Here is a 17,890-nt window from a genome sequence, read left to right as displayed (position 1 = left end):
TTTCAAATCTTAGTGAATTTCCCATATTATGTGACATTGCTCAGCCTCCCCTCCCCTACACCGCCTCCACCAAGAACATTGAAGGTGAAGATAGGGGGAAGATTCCCCTCTTGATATTTTTTCATCCATGAATATTCCTTTAATTTTAAATAATTTTAATTTAAAATATTTTACTTTAAATATTTCATCAGAAATTTACCAACCTTTCAAATGAGAATGCTCCAGCCCATTTGGAAATGCTCATCTTGAAACATTCCAGAAATAAGTGTGTCAGAGACTTTGAATTATGGCTTTAATAATTTACTGTGCTTTGATAGTTTTCCTAATTGAGTGATTCTTTCAACAACAGCTCAGCTTCTCTTAAAATGGATAAGCTGGCACAGGCTGGCCTGAAGAGTTTCTCTGTGGTAATGGCTACAATAGACGAATCAGTTTTCCTCTACCACTGTGGAATATCAATCATTCATTCAATATTCCTTCTTTATAAGGTCAGTAGGGCTAAGGTGAACTGGAACTTGATAAGCCCAATGATTCTCCTCTGGGGTACAGGATCCTTAACTACATGTTCACTGACTGTTTTGAGATGGAACAATAAAACATCATTTCTTTAACCTGATAAATGCCCTTCTGCTTTCTGACATCAAAAACTGAGTCATACAGCATGGAAACAAGCCCTTTGGCCCAACTGGTCCATGCCGATCAAGATGCCCCACCCAAGCTAGTCCCATTTGCCAGCATTTGGCGCACAACCTTCTAAATCTCTCCAATTCATGTACCTGTCCAACTGTCTTTTAAAAGTTGTTATTGCACACACCTCAATGACGTCCTGTGGCAGCTGAGTCCATGTAGATACCACCCATTATGGTAAAAAAAAAGTTGTCCCTCGAGTTCCTCTTGAGTCTTTCCTGTCTCAACCTTAAACCTATGCTCTCTATTTCTTGGCACCCCAAATCTGAGGTAAAAGACTGAGTGCATTCACCCTAATTATGCCCCTCATGATTTTATACACCGTCTCAGTTTCCTATGCTCTATTGAATAAAGTCCAAGCCCGTCCAATTTCTCCTTATAACTCAGTCCCTCAAGTCTTGGCAGCATCCTTGAAAATCTTTTCTGCACTGTTTCCAGTTTCATAACATCTTTCCTATAGCAGTGCGACCAAAACTGAACACAATACTCAAAATGCAGACTCACCGGCGTCTTGTACAACCGCACCATGAGCTCCCAATTTTTATACTCAATGCCCTGACTTATAAAGGTCAGTGTGCCAAAAGCTGTGAGTCCACTTTCAAAGTCTCTCTGTTCTACAACACTTCCTGGAGCCCTGCCATTCACTGTGAAAGTCCCACCTGGATTTGACTTCCCAAAATGCAACACCTCGCATTTATCCGAATTAAACTCTATTTGCCATTCCTCAGCCCATTTACTCTGCTGATACAGATCCCCCTGTAATTTTAGATAACCTTCTTCATTGTCCACTATAACACCTATTTTAGTGTCATCTGCACACTTACTAACCATGCCTTGTACATTCTTATCCAAATCGTTGATATAGATGACAAACAACAATGGGCCCAGCACCGACCCCTGAGGCACACCACTAGTCATGGGCCTCCAGTCTGAGAAACAACCTTCCACCATCACCCTCTGCTTTCTACCATCAAGCCAATTGTGTATCCAATTAGCCAGCTCTCCCTTGATTCCATATGATCTAACCTTCCAGAGCAGCCTACCATGAGGAATCTTATCAAAGGCCTTACTGAAATCCACATAAAGCACATCTACCGCCCTGCTCTCATCAACTTTCTAGGTCACCTCATCAAAAAAACTCAATTAAGTTCGTAAGACATGATCTCCCATGCATAAAGCCATGCTGACTACCCCTAATCAACCTTTGTCTTTCCAGATGTACGTAGATGTACGTAAATGTTCTCCCTCAGAATCCTCTTCAGTAACTTACCAACCACAGATGTTAGACTTACTGGCCTATAGTTTTCAGGTATTTCTGTACCACACTCCTTATTTAAAGGCACAACATTCGTTACCCTTCAGTCTACCGGCATCTCACCCGTAGCTAATGATGATGCAAGTATCTCAGCCAGGGCTCCCACAATTTCTTCTCTATCTTCCTGCAGTGTTCTTGGATAAACCTGATCAGGCCCTGGAGATTTGTCTACCTTCATACCTTATAAGACATCCAGCACCTCCTCTACTAAAATGCAGACTCCCTAAACCTCCCCATTTACTTTTCCTAGTTCCAAAGTCTTCATGTCTTTTTCCACGGTAAAAATAGAGGAGAAATACTTATTAAGGACCATGCCCACCTCCTGTGGCTCCACACAAAGATGTCCCCTTTGGTCTTTGAGGGGGCTTATTCTCTCTCTAGTTACTCTTTTTCCCTTACTAAAATCTCTTTGGATTTTCCTTAATCTTCTTTGCCAAAGTTATCTCATGCCCTCTTCTTGCCGTCCTGATTTCCTTCTTTATACACTTCTGCTTTCCTTCTTTAGTACACTTCTGCTTTCCTTGTATTTCCTCCAGGGATTCACTAGACCCAGCTGCATGTACCTGACCCATGCCTCCTTTTCCTAGGCCAGGGCCTCAATATTCCTCGTGCATCCAGGGTTCCCTACTCCTACCAGCCTTGCCCTTCACTCTAACAGGAACATGCAGACCTTGAGCTCTCACTATCTCACCTTTAAAAGCCTCCCACTTGCCTGTGGTCCCTTTGCCCACAAACAAACTATTCCAGTCAACCTTTGCAAGCTCCTGTCTCATACCATCAAAATTCATCTTGCCTCAATTTAGAACTTAAACCTCTGGACCAGTTCTGTCCCTTTCCATACCTATTTTCAAACTAATTGAACTATGGTCACTGGTCACAAAGTGCTCCCCACTGTCACCTCAGTCACTTGCCCTGCCCTATTACCCAAAAGTAGGTCGAGCTGTGCCCTCTCCCTAGTAGGGCCCTCTATATATTGTCTAAAGAAACTTCCAGAATGCACTTAATAAATTCCACCCCATCTGAGCCCTTAATAGTATGGCAGTCCCAATCTATGTTAGGAAAGTTAAAATCCCCTTCTATGACAACCCTGTTATTACAACTCTGTACAATCTCCCTGCATATTTGTTCTTCTGATTCCCGTTGACTATTTGGGCCTATAGTACAATCCCAACAAGGTGATTATCCCCTTCTTATTTCTCAGCTCCACCCATAAAGCCTCACTGGATGATCCTTCAGTAATTTCATCTCTGACTACTGTTGTGACATTCCCCATAATCAAAAATGCAACTCTCCCTCCTCTCTTTCCTCCACCTCTATCTCGCCTAAAGCACCTGAAGCCCAGAACATTAAGCTGCCAGTCCTGTCCTCGTTTAGCTATGTTTCCATAATGGCTATAAAATCCCGGTCCCACATAGCTATCCAAGCCCTAAGTTCATCCGACTTACCTGTCAGACCTCTTGCATGAAATAAATGCAATTTAATCCAATAGGCTTTCCTCACTCCTGGTCATTCTCCTGCCTGTCATTGCCTATTCAACTTGCTGTCACTGACTTCTGCATCACTTTCCAGCCTCTAATTTGCCTCCCTGATGCTTGGGATCCCACTCCCTGCCAGTCTAGTTTAAACCCACCCTAGTAGCACCAGCAAATCTGCCTGCCAGGATATTGGTCCCCCTCCAGTTCAGGTGTAACCCGTCTCTCTTGTACAGGTCCACTCTGCCCTGGAAGGGATCCCAATGGGTCCAAAAATCTAAATCCCTGACCCCTACACCAATTTTTCAGCCACACATCCATTTGCCATATCCTCCTATTCTTGCTCTCACTAGCACATGGCACTGGAAGTAATCCCGAGATTACTACCCTCGAGGTTCTGCTTTTTAACTTCTTCCTTAGCTCCCTATATTCACTCTGCAGGACCTCATCCCTTTCTCTACCTATGTCATTTGTGCCCCCCTAACTATCAAGTCCCCTATCACTAAGTTCTGTCTGCCTTCATCCTTCCCGGCTAAGCCTCAGAGCCAGTCCTGGTGCCACAGAGCTGGCTACTGCTGCCTTCGCCTAAATGGTCATCCCCCCCAAAAGTATCCAAAACTGTACACTTGTTTTCGAGGGGAATGGCCAGAGGGGAATCTTGCACTATCTGCCTACACCCTTTTCCTTTCCTGGTGGTCACCCAACTAATTTCTGCTGTACCTCAGGTGTGACCACCTCGCTAAAGCTCATATCTATGAAATTCTCAGCATCTCAGATGATCCTGAGTGCATCCAGCTCCAACCCCAGCTCCTTCATGTGGTCAGTCAGGAGCTGCTGCTGGACACACTTCCCACAGGGACACTTCTAATTTAAAAAAAATGATTAACTTACTGTTAAATTAACAGGAATTAAAGGTTTAAATTAATTGTAAAGCATTAAGTTTTTGGTCCACATGAGTTTTTCTTGTCAGTTGAATTACTTTCCATTTTACGAAAACACCTTTCGCAGGATATTTTTTTGAAGGAGAAAACTGTGAGCCCACCATAGATTTTATCATGCAGCGCTGTGCATTTATGAACTCATGCATAATTTATATTTTAGTTCTATATATGGCAAAACTGACATTGGGTACTTAGAATGCTAATACTGTCAGGGGAATATGTCCTTTTGTCTCCCTCCTGTCACCTGGTCTTTGTCTCTCTTCAAGAATTTCTAATTCAGCATTCTCTTACTTGTTGACCATGATGCCTTTTTTTATAGCTTGTTTACTAATTGATGTGTTCATTCTGGGTATAGAATCAAGCAAGGTCATAAAATGATTATTCCACCTGGTGTAGTTTGCAATAAATGATGGTGATATTTTAATAACACAACTACAAGTTGTGAGAAGGAGGCTTGATGACTATATCTCTAATTGCCTTTATGAGGATTTTTTGTTTACATAGCTATTCTGTTGAGGAAGAAACCCAGAGGAACAAAAAAAAACAGAGAATAAAGCAAATTGTTTTTATACTGTTGAGTTGTAAAGGAAATATTGTGCTTTGTGTGAAATATTGAAAGCTGCTGCCTTGGGAATAGAATGTGAGAAGGTTGTAAATCCACACGAAGAAGAGACTTCAGTCTAGAAATCTTTGTGCATCCTGATGGTTGTGCTCTATTGTCAGTGTGCAAGCACACCATTGGCTGTTTCTGTCATGAGCCTGCTGTGACAAATTTCATTGGCCTGACATCCAAGCCCTCGGTGCTGCTGAATGCTTATTGCACATTTTTTCTCAATGAAAATCTGCCACTCCAGACCAAGATTGGGACCCAAGGTAGTGGAGGTTGGAAGAGGTCACAGGTTTGGTCAGCCCCTGGAGACACAAGGGATTCTGCAGATGCTGGAATCTGAAGCAACACACACAAAATGCTGGAGGAACTCAGCAGGTCAGGCGGCATCTATGGAGGGAAATAAACAGTCGACTTTTCGAGTCCAGACACTTCATCAGGACTGGAGAGGAAGAGGGCAGAAGCCAGAATAAGAAGGTGGGGGGAGGAGGAGGAGGAGCACAAGCTGGCAAGTGATAGGTGAGCTCAGGTGAGAGGGGAAAGGTAATGGGTCCTTGGAGTCAGGTTGGATTAGTTTAGCAAGCAAATTATTCACCAGGTGGGAGTTGAGGAAGATGGGGGGGGTGGGGTAGGGTGGTGCAGGGTTGGATCATTGATCAGAAGGAGGGTCTTGGGTATGGGATTGTTGGTCAAGATTAGGGCCAGGGCATGGGATAGTAGATCATGGAAGGGATTGGGAGCTGGGTTGATTGAATAGGTAAAATGCCTGAAGGATTGGATGGCCACGGGTGGGGTTGAGGGAGGCAAGCGCTGGAATCATCAAAGCCATTAATCAGTTAAGGGATCTGGGGGAGGACCTTTGATCAAGTTGGGTCTGGGTAGGGATTCTCCAATCAGGTATGAAGCCTGGAGAGGGGGGTAGCCAGCAATGTGTGAGGGCCTGGGCAGGATTTGCGATGGGTGATTGGAGATTGGGGATTACTTTCAGGGATATTAGGGATCACAGGTTTACAACTGGGGATGAGTGGGTGTGTGGTATAGATCAGTGGGATATGAGGGATTAGGCTGATGGGGAATTTAGTGGGGGTTTCTGTACTGTGGGGGAGGGAGTGCGGTTGAAGGATAAAATGTACCTTAGTGGGATCCAAGTCTGGCACTACACAAAGACTTTGTTGCTCTGGAAGTTTCCAATGTTGGATGCTCCCAGAACAACATGGTCTAATTTACGCTGTAGGCATTGCACAGGGAATAATGTAATTTGATGTGTTTCTTGCCATTTGCATTTGCATTTTCCAAATTAAGTCTGTGTCTCCCAGGTCTTCAGAAATGCCAAGGTCTTTGGGGACAGGGAATTTAAAATGTCATAATGCAATCGAGCTCCTTAAAACCTCTCTCTATGACAAGGGTAAGGACCCCTATCCCAATGCCTTACGTGACCCAATATCTAGTTTGATAATGCTCCTGTGAAGTGCTTTGAGATGCTTTATCCAATTAAAGGTGTTCTATAAATGCAATTTGCTTTTGAGATTGATTGTTGTAACAGGAGGCGTTTGTCTTACATCTTGTGCTGACACTGCTGAACCCGTTTACACTTTTCCTTCCTGAAATGGAGCTGTGTTGTGAGTGATGCCTGCCTGAAATATGCTTATGACTCTGGAAAATTGAACATAAATTGAGACATAAACCATAGGTGGCCAAGAGTTCATCTTTATATATACCATCAGACTAGGACCAAAGGAATTTTAGATGGTCAGTAAAGAAAGCCGTTTGAAAATGTAAGCTAAAATCTTCCAAAAGTAAGTAAGAAACCATGCATTGTGAAGTGATGGTGAATTATAATTGTGGTTTCTTTGAATGAGATTGATGTTTAGAGAAGAAGAATGAACAATTTTGTTTGTTTTGATTACACAATTTAATTATGTGTATCAGTTGCCAATAAGGGTGGTGAATTTTTATCTCTGATACAGGAAATCGTAGATCTATTTAATAAGTTTCTCTCATCACCTTTACAAAAATAACTCAGAGAATGACCTAACCTGTGGGAGATCATTCTTTGTGATTTTGTATCATAGAGTACTGAATAAGTGTGATTAAATTTGAGCTGCTTACACCATATTCTAGTTAGTTATGACCTCACAACACAATAATATTGGTATTGATATTGGTTTATTATTGTCGCTTGTACAGAGGTACAGTGAAAAACTTGTCTTTCATACCGTCGTACAGATCAATTCATTACACAGTGCATTGAGGTAGTACAGAGTGCATTGAGGTAGTACAGGGTAAAAACAATAACAGAATACAGAGTAAAGTGTCACAGCTACAGGGAAGTGCATTGCAGGTAGACAATAAGTTGCAAAGTGAAACAAGGTAGATTGTGAGATCAAGAGTCCATCTCATCATATAAGGGAACCATTCAATAGTCTTATCACCGTGGGATAGAAGCTATCCTCGAGCCTGGTGGTATGTGCCCTCAGGCTCCTGTATCTTCTGCCTGATGGGAGAGGAGAAAAGAGAGAATGACTCGTGTTGGTGGGGTCTTTGATTATGTTGGCTGCTTCACCAAGGCAGCGAGGAGGTATAGACAGAGTCCATGGAGGGGAGGCTAGTTTCCGTGATGCGCTGGGCTTTGTCCACAACTCTCTGCAGTTTCTTGTGCTCTTAATCCAGCACACGATGTTCTAACTGGAAATGATGAACTGTTGTGGTATTGGAGTTGAACCACTTTACAATTGTGTGGTGTTTCTCGCCATAACATAGTTTTGGCTGATGTTCAGTGGGGAGGCTCTTTCTCACCTAAGTTAGAGAATTGTAGGTTAAAGGATACTTTAGATGTTTAAGCATATAAATCTAGCCCAACAAGTACTAGAAGAGTGTTGCCATTGTTTATGGGTGCTAGCCTTTGGATGTGACACTAGACTATATGCTCAAGTGAGTACAAAGATCACGTACTATTTTGCAGAGAGGAATCCGTGGTGTCTTAGCCAATATTTATTCTTCAAACAGGGTCACCAAAGCAATTTTCATGAAAGGTCAGCAACTTGATACATTAACACTCTTCATAGGTGCTGCCTGGATCTCCTGAGTATTAAAGCATTTTCTTTTTCTATTTCATTCAAGCAGATGATCTTGTCATTATCATTGATTCATGCAGATGGCTGCCATCTTTTCTACATTCCATTGCATCCTACATCACAACACTGATATTTCAAAGTATCTGGAGATGCTGAAAGCGACAGGGAAGGTGCTATTATAAATAAGGGGGCTTTATTTCATTATCTCCAATATAATTTGCTTTCCTTCTGCTGATACTGGCTTTATGCTCAAGGCAAGTGAGAATGGATTTGCTGTGTTCCTGATTCATGTTGATACACTTTGGTAGAATGACCAAGGAAAGGCAATATAGACTAAATTACACAGTTCTAAAAGGTGCACAAAGGATATGGGTATAAATTACATAAATCTTTGAAAGTGGCAGCACCTGTTGAGAGAATGATTGATAAAGGAAATGGGATTCTGGGCTTCGTAAATTGAGGTATAGAATACAAGAGCAGGGAGGTTATTTTGAAAGTTTATGAAAACACTAGTTGGGAATATTGCATCCATTTCTAGTTACCACACTTTAGGAAGGATGTTAAAGTCCTAGAAAAGATATAGATAAGATTTACCACAGTGGTTCCTGGAATGAGGAATTATACCTACGAGTTTAGAATGAAGTTATTTTCTTTGAAGAAAAGAAGGTTGGGAGGAGATTTCATAGAGGCATACAAGATGAGCTCAGTTCGAGTAAAATGAAATAAGTTGTTTCTATTAACAGACGGCTCAAGGAACACAGATTTAAAATGTTAGACAAAAGATACAGGAGGGATGTGACAGTGTGCTGATGATCTGAAACTCTGTCAGAAAGAGTAGAAACAGACCCTTCAGGCCTCTGCTCTTCCAGGTATCTTTTAATTGTGGTGAGGGTTTTTGTCTTGTCTCCTCCATAATATAAGCAGTGAGTTCCAGATCGCCAACACTAGTCAAAGGAAATAAATTTTTCTCAACTTCCCATTAATCCACTTTCATCTAACTTGCATCTATTCTTCCCCACCCCCCCCCTCAACACACACACACCTCCCCTTAGTTATTCTACCAAGGGAAGTAGAGTAGCTTTTTCACCCTCCCTCCTGGTGAAGGTCTTGGGTCAGGCAAGCTGAAGTTGAAACGATAGTCAGAGGTTTAGCCCTAATTCTGTGAGATGGACTCAGGAAATCCAAACAGAAAGACATCCGCTTCTCAACATTAGCATCCCTCACTTTAATCTGCAGAAAATAAACAAGGGTAATGCATATCCCTTGATTGAATTATCTATTGCTAATATTAATACTGAACTTAAAACTATTGTTATTTGGTACTATTGGCAATGATGCTATCAAGGAGCACTTATCTTGATGTTGACCTTCTGCATTTCCTAATGAAGCACCTTTTCTCTAGCAGACCCTGATCTGAGTGGACTGCATGATCTGGAAACCTTATATGAAGGCATTGAGCAACGGGTGAACAGGACCAGGAGAGTGCGAAGACATGATAGAGACGATGACTATAATATAGAAGTTCTTCTTGGAGTTGATGACACAGTGGTGCGATTCCATGAGAAGGACCATGTGCAGAAGTATCTCCTGACCCTAATGAACATAGTAAGTGCTCTAGGTAATCTCTTATGTGAGCATTTATTGTCAACCTCTCAATAGTTCTAAGAATGAGGAATTTCAGCTACACGTTTTGTGGTGGAGGTGGGAGCACAATGCATAGAGAACAAAATCAATTCTCAGAAGCAGTTGAGTAGAAATTGGATTAATTAGCCCTGTTTTCTGGGCAAATTGTCCAAAAGTTAAGTTAAAGTATATGTGCAAATGGTCCATTTTATGCGAAATTGGGAAATTGAACCAGGTGTTCTCATGCATAATACACAAAAAGTGCTGGAGGAACTCAGCAGGTCAGGCAACATCCATGGAGGGAAATAAACAGTTGACGTTTCAGACTAAGACCATTCATGAACAAACTCATGCACAAATCATGTTGGTGCCCATGTTGTTATTCTGGTTATGGATGCAGAACTGATTGTCAATACTCATGCAAATCTCACTTCTGCCTTCACCAATATAAAATGGAGCTTAAAGGTGCAACCTGCTGTGGTGGAACAATCCCAGTATATCTTGGATTTCATTATGTTGCTTTATTGCTTTCGTCATTCTTTATCAGAACACTCTGCCAGCATTGAGAGATCTGACTGAACACCCTTAGATCTTCTTCTGGGCTATTCAAACTCTTGCCAAAGTGCACAGAGTGTGCTAAAAATAGCAGGTAGTGTTTCTCTAGCAGTTAGCATCTGAGTTGCTCATTCAAAAGGTGCCTCAGTGATGACGTCACTGGCAGCACTTTATTACAGGAGGTGTCCAGATAACAGTGATAGCCACACAGTGGGTGAAGGACCTTGGGGCAGGAGACAACGATGTGCCCATTAGTGAGAGCTTATTCCCACAGCATGTCAAGAGATGTTACATACTAATGGACCTCTCCAATATATTTGCAATATCAGGCTTTCCAAAGCTGTCAGCAGGAAGTCTTTGGCCGCACTCTCATGCCTGAATTGCTCGCTCTATTAAAATCAAGTTGGCTTTATGTTGGCTTTGAACTTTCTCTCCACGGGATCTTTCCAATTGGCCTTTGCCATATTTTGCTACTCACTGCAGCAGTAGATAAAATCACATAGCTCTGTGTTCATGATGAAATTATTCCATCTGTTTGATTTTGGTGAGGAGAAATCGGCTTTTGTAGCATACTCTGTGAACTTTGGTAGGAGTTCAAATAGCCCAGATTAAGTTCTAAGGGTGTTCAGTCAGATGTCTTGATCCCAGTGGAGTGTTCCTTTAAGAGCAATAAAAGCAACAAAGAAACACAATGTACTCCTAGGTAAGTGGAGAATGTTGCATCACACTCTCAACTAGTGCCTTGTAGATGGCAGAAAGTCTTCGAGGTATCAGGAAGTGTATCACTTGTAATGACATTGAATGGCAAGGGTAGGTGGTTAGATTATCTCCTGTTGGAGATGGTCATTTGTGGCAGGAATGCTACTTGTTCGTTAACTAGGATGAGATGTGATGCCAGGACCACTTCTCATCACAGCCATGATTTAAACTTGGACTGAAGATCTAAGTTCCAGAGGTGAGGTGAAAATGACTGCCTTTGACATCAAGGCAAAGTTTGACTGAGTATGGCCCTCAAGGAGCCTGGTAAAACTGAAGTCAGTGGGCATCAAGGACAAAATATTGCAATAGCTGGACTCATACCCCGCACAAAGGAATATTAGAAGTGATGTCTTCCTAGCCAAAGGCTGCAGGAGTTCCTCAGGGCAGTATCCCAGGCCCCAACTATCTTCAGCTGCTTCATCAATAACCTTCCTTTCATGAGTTGATTGAACTATGTCCAATTCCATTCGGAAATAAAACAGCCTGTGCCTTCATGCAGCAAGACCTAAACAACATTTGGGCATGGGCTGATAAATAACAGGTAACATCGCTTGCTACAAAGGTGCCAGGCAATGACCATCTCCTGCACTAGAGAATGTAACCATCTACACTTGCCATTCAGTGGCATTACCAAGATTCTCATTTCCAGATACTGTGAAGTCTTTCTGCCATCTACAAGGCAAAGGTTAAAAGAATGATGCAATATTCTCCACTTACCTGGTTGAGTGCAGCTCCAACAACTCTCAAGAAGCTTGACACTATCCAGGACAAAACAGCATACTTAACAGCACACGCTATCCACTACCCTAAACATTCAAGGATAATTAGGGATGGGCAATAAATGCTGGCCTTGAAAATAATGCCCAACTCCCAAAAAATGAGTAAATAAAAATTATTTGTAATAAGCCACACCAGTACCAGGAATGTAGTGAAAAACATCATTGCTCTCCCTAAAATGAGATTTTGTGGTATCTGTGTGGGGGCACCATACAGTACCTAACAAGCCAGTGTCGAGTTCTCTACTGTCTTGTGCTGTGTTGCTGCACAATCTCTTAAAGTGTACACAGCAGCCGGTAGTAGAAGAAGAAGAGTGGCAAGGAGAAACGAGGCCTTAAGAACAGTATGAATAAAATGGCTACCAGGGAATCTCTCTGCTCAACACCCACAGCCTCGTTTTTCAGCTGAGCAGAAGCAGGCAGGCATTAGCCACATGGGGCTAAAAAACATGCCTCATGAGAGATGATTTTCATAAATCTCACTGCAAATGAAATTCCCTCATTCAAAGCAATTCTTAACTTCAACATCGTTTGTATAACACATCAATAATCATCTTGAGAACCCATATGATACCTAAAACACTCTTACATCCAGCTGTGCAGATCCACCGACATTGAATATAATATATAAATGAATAAATCCCTGTTCCAATTACTTTTTGCTGCAACACTTCTGTGTTTCCTGATGAACTCACTTAAAGGACTTAAAGGTACCACATAAAAAAAGCATTATCTGTGTGGATACTGTGCAGCTGTGAACAGTGGTGTTCAGTTTACCTTCACAAATGATATGAGATGACATAATTTATTTAAACATTGCTTGACTGAACAAAAGAACATATGTGGGAAGGCATCTTGTGCCAGGCTTTCATGGTGGACCAGACAGCCCTCTTGTACTTCTGGAGCATAGGACCTTTCTCCTGACATGTATTGAAATCAAAAACTTGCAGATGCTAGAAATCATCAGCCTACAACATTGACTCAGTTTCATTCTCCAAAGATGCCAAGTATTTTGCAGCTTTCTCTTTCATTTTGGATTTCCAGCAGCTGTTCATAAATCCTGCCTCTCAGGATCTTCTCCATCAACTTACCAACCACTGAGGTAAGACTCACCGGTCTATAATTCCCTGGGCTATCCCTACTCCCCTTCTTGAATAAGGGAACAACATCTGCAACCCTCCAATCTTCCCAGAGAACATCTGTTCCCAATTTAATCTTCCAATTTCCGCCTGAAAGCCTCATAATTCCCTTTACTCCAAGTAAAGGGAATTATGGGAAAGGGAATTATGTCTCCATCTTGTCACAGATATTCCCTTTGTTGTCCCCACCCTTCCTCCTCCTTTGCAACTTAATATAGGCTTTTTTCTTCTACTTTTGCCTCGTTCTAAATTAAAGGTTGTCAATCCGAAATGTTAACTCAGTATCTCTGTCTGTGGTTGTTTCCTGGTCTGCTGACTATTTCTAGCTGTTTCTGTTTATACTTCATTGATCAGGACTTTGAAAAATTGTGGGAGTGACTCTCCTCTTTCCAATAACCTCTGTCTCCACCATGATAGCCATGTGTGTGGCTGGTGTGGGGAATGTGCCTTTAAGGGCTGGCACCCTATTCTAAATGCTGCACAGTAAACCATTGGGGGATGTGCAAAATTGGGTAGAGGCCCATCAGGAATTCATCAGGTCCCTTTTTAGTGCTTGTTCCTTGGTGTAAATCATCCTAATACCATTTCAAACCCCATTTTTTGTGGGGGTTGGGGGTCTCAATTGACCATTTGGACTAAATGTAGGCATGTTTTAGTGTACCTTAAGAGATCAAATATGATTTCTAGGCTAAATTTTGTCTAAAGAAACAACAGGAACATTCCCCAAATAAGAACAAGATAATTTCTCCTGAAAAATCAGCAGGAAGAGAATAGTTGCATGCAATTTATGTGCATTGTATCAGTCTTGGTTTCTCACAGCAGTATGGATACCAAGCTTGATTGATAACAGAATTACTCAATCACCTGACTGACTATTAGCTTTGTCATGAATGCACCCATCAGATAAAGGCATAATTGTTTGGGGTATGGCTTTACTAATTGAGATCTCTCAGACTTTGGTGATAAGCGCAGTCAAAATATGCATATATATGTTATATTATACGTGTAAAACACGTATACCAAAAAGACAAATTCTAATTTTGTCCTTTTAATCTGTCCTTTTAATTTTTTCCTTTTTTCAGCTTAATCAAAAGATATGGAGCAAAAGTTAAAGGTTCCAGGTCTGCTGCTAAAGATATCATAGAAGAGGGACTCCCATTTACATAAGTGTTAACTTATTCTAAATTTTATATGTCAGCTAATAACAATAACCAGGATAAACAATATACCATAGAACAATAGAGCACAATACAGGCCCTTCGGCCCACCATGTTGTGCCGACCTTCAAACCACTCCTAAGACTATCTAACCCCTTCCTCCCATATATCCCTCTTAAATTCCTCCATATGCTTATCTAACAATCTCTTGAACTTGCCCAACGTATCAGCCTCCACCACCACACCAGGCAGCGCATTCCATGCACCAACCACTCTCTGGGTGAAAAACCTCCCTCTGACGTCTCCCTTGAACTTCCCACCCATTACTTTAAAACCATGCCCTCTTGTATTGAGCATTGGTGCCCTGGGAAAGAGGTGCTGGCTGTCCACTCTATCTATTCCCCTTAACATTTTGTATACCTCTATCATGTCTCCCCTCATCCTCCTTCTCTCCAATGAGTAAAGCCCTAGCTCCCTTAGTCTATCGTCATAATCCATACTCTCTAATCCAGGCAGCATCCTGGTAAATCTCCTCTGCACCCTTTCCAACGCCTCCACATCCTTCCTATAATGAGACGACCAGAACTGGACACAGTACTCTAAGTGTGGTCTAACCAGAGTTTTGTAAAGCTGCATCACTACTTCACGGCTCTTAAGCTCGATCCCACGACTTATGAAAGCTAACATCCCATAAACTTTCTTAACTACCCTATCCACCTGTGTGGCAACTTTCAGGGATCTGTGGATATGAACCCCTGGATCTCTCTGCTTCTTTACACTGCCCAGAATCCTGCCATTTACCTTGTATTCTGCCTTGGAGTTTGTCCTTCCAAAGTGTACCACCTCACACTTCTCCGGATTGAACTCCATCTGCCACTTGTCAGCCCGTCTCTGCATTCTATCAATATCCCTCTGTAAGCTTTGACAGCCCTCCACACTATCCACAGCACCATCGATCTTTGTGTCATCTGCAAACTTGCTAATCCACCCTTCCACCCCCATCATTCAAGTCATTAATAAATATCACAAAAAGCAGAGGTGCCAGAACCGATCCCTGTGGGACACCACTAGTCACAGCTCTCCAATCCGAATGCACTCCCTCCACCACAACCCTCTACTTTCTACAGGCAAGCCAATTCTGAATCCACACAGCCAAGTCTCCCTGAATCCCTTGGCCTCTGACCTTCTGAAGAAGCCTACCATGCGGAGCCTTGTCAAATGCCTTACTGAAATCCATGTAGACCACATCTACTGCACTACCCTCATCAATCTTCCCGGTTACCTCCTCAAAGAACCCTATCAGGCTAGTGAGGCTAGATCTTCCCTTCACAAATCCATGCTGGCTGTCCCTAATCAGTCCATGATTCTCTAAATGCTCATAGATCCTATCTCTAAGAATCCTTTCCAACAGCTTGCCCACCACAGACATAAGGCTTACTGGTCTGTAATTCCCTGGACTATCCCTACTACCTTTTTTGAACAAGGGGACAACATTCGCCACCCTCCAATCCTCCGGTACCATCCCCGTACAGAAGAACACTAGAGATGCCTGCTTCAAGGAAATACATTAAAATTGAAGGATCACCCTGCTGCTCTGACTGGGGTGGGAGAAGGGTGGTAGAGAATGTTAATGAGCCAAAAAAGTAATATAACAATGTGAACTATAGGAAACCGTGGCCTGCATTCTCAGGTTAATTGATTAATTTTCCTCCTTGAATTCTCTGAGGCCAAAGGATGCCTTTTCTTAGTGGATCATTGAACCTAAGATTGAAGCAAGCAATGGACAGTAGGAAAGTAGGAGATTGACTCCCACATCCTGACTGTCTTCTTTTGGAGTCTATGCTTCATTAGATCTGGATTCTCTCCAAATTCTGGCACCTCCTTCCAAGGACAAGCCTATTGGATTGTACCCAGAAATATCAGTGTCCATTTTCTTTATTTCCTTGGTTCAGTGATTGTTCCCTAACTGAGTTTATGGGTTTAAGCACTGACTTTGGCACCTCAGTGTAGAATTGAGAGTATTGCAATGTTGGGGGATAAAACCTCGCACTGTGGGCTTGCTTGTCGCTCAGGATAGACTTAACCTAAGGCACTATTCAAAGAAGATCAATGAATTCTAACGTACAGACTAACATTTATCGTTCAGCTGACACGATGAAGCAGGGTATTTGACCACTTGTCTTCCTATGCAAAATTGATTGCCATATTTTAAGTGGTATAGGAATCAAAACATTTACCTCAACCATTCACTTAGATGTTTGCCTATACAACAACAGGGACGGTGGTTCAAAAGTACTTCATTGGTTGTAAAGCACTTTAGAACAACCTGAGGTCAAGTGCTTTATAAATGAAAGCTACTTTTTCTTCTTGTACTGTAAAATCTTTATTAATTGTAAAGTACTGCATGAATAACCTGAAATAATACATTCTCTGATTGTGTTTTCTTCCTCATGGTTACATTTCACTTTTCCTGCAGCATTAGTAGGTTTGTTTTTTTGGTTAGACATTCAGCATATTTTATGACACTGGCATGTAGCCTTTAACACAGTTAATAAGTACAAGGGCATCTTAGAAGAATAAATGGCTAATATGTTTGCTCTTCAGCAATGAATATTGTCTCCAAATTTAACATGTAAATACTATTTATTAATCATTTCTACTGAAGCTATGGAGCTTTAATTGTTTTGCAGCATATTTATCTGTTGCAGAAGTTGAGGGAGTTGTTTGAAGGAATTACGGGGTTGCCAGATCATTAAAGCCCAACTGAAAGTGTGCATTTCAGTTTTTAAGAAGTCTTTTATGAAATGCTGTACAGAAGGTTGATAAGCATTGTTGAGTCCTGGGTGGTGGAAAACAGTATCTTTGGCTGGATAGAAACTTATTACATTTTCAGAGATGGAATGGTCAAGGTTCTATGAGGAAGGTTGGTTGGTTGTGGAGCACTGGACTGTTTGGGCTAATGCCCTTTACTATCTTTATCAACAAAAGAATAAAGGTTTCGGAGGACCAAGCTACAAGCTGGTGGATGATATGAATATATCGTGGTGATCAGAACCACAAAAAATATAGATTAAAAACAGAAATATGCTTAAAGTGGGAATGGCTTGCAGATATCTTATAATATAGGCAGATGTAGCCTGTTGCTATTAGCTCGGGGCAGTTCTAACCACGTGATATCCATGCAAAAATGTGGGCCCAGGACTGCAGAATGGGAGAATGGACTGAGACATGATTCATTGAGTATTTGGGACAAATGCCACAAGGCTTTTTTGTAATTCAGTCACTGCATATGGATATCATATTGCCTATCCCTAATTTTCCTTTGAAGTGTGTGGCTTGCTAGGCCATCTTAGCTAAGAGTCCATCAGATTGATGAGGCTGAAGTCACATATGGATCAAATCAGGTCATAGTGACAGATTCTGCTTCCCAGTGAGCAGTGATGAACCAGGCACATTTTTATATCATTACAGTCATATTCCTATATGCCCATTACTGATACAACCATTTAATTCAAGATTTATTATCTGAATTTAAATTTTCCAGCTGAGATGGTGGGATTTGAACTCAAATCTCTAAATTACTAATCCAGACATGCGACTATTAGTCTGGAAATTTAACCATTATGCCATATTTAGAGCAAATGGGTGCTGAATTTACTTTCATGACCTATATGTTTTAGGAATCTGCAGTCTAATGATTACCCTCTTCACTAACTTTGATTCAGGACTGATCTCTTGTTAGGCAATTCCAAATTCACAAGGGATCCCTGTACCTGCCCTTTCTG

At 41.7% G+C, this 17,890-nt stretch overlaps 1 protein-coding gene across 4 annotated transcripts in view; it reads left to right on the top strand.

Annotated features, from left to right (window-relative positions):
- The window catches only part of LOC127569267 (A disintegrin and metalloproteinase with thrombospondin motifs 2-like), a 210,057-nt gene that overhangs the window by 123,187 nt on the left and 68,980 nt on the right, over nucleotides 1–17,890 (top strand). For 3 of the 4 annotated variants that reach the window (XM_052013745.1, XM_052013744.1, XM_052013742.1), the window contains exon 3: nucleotides 9,499–9,701. In XM_052013745.1, the coding sequence (XP_051869705.1) occupies nucleotides 9,499–9,701 (203 nt within the window). The remainder of the gene's footprint in view (nucleotides 1–9,498; nucleotides 9,702–17,890) is intronic. The other variant, XM_052013743.1, reaches the window with a different exon arrangement.

The sequence above is a fragment of the Pristis pectinata genome, chromosome 4, assembly GCF_009764475.1.
Source record: "Pristis pectinata isolate sPriPec2 chromosome 4, sPriPec2.1.pri, whole genome shotgun sequence".
Classification (NCBI taxonomy): Eukaryota; Metazoa; Chordata; class Chondrichthyes; order Rhinopristiformes; family Pristidae; genus Pristis; species Pristis pectinata.
This window is presented reverse-complemented; position numbering and strand designations above follow the sequence as displayed.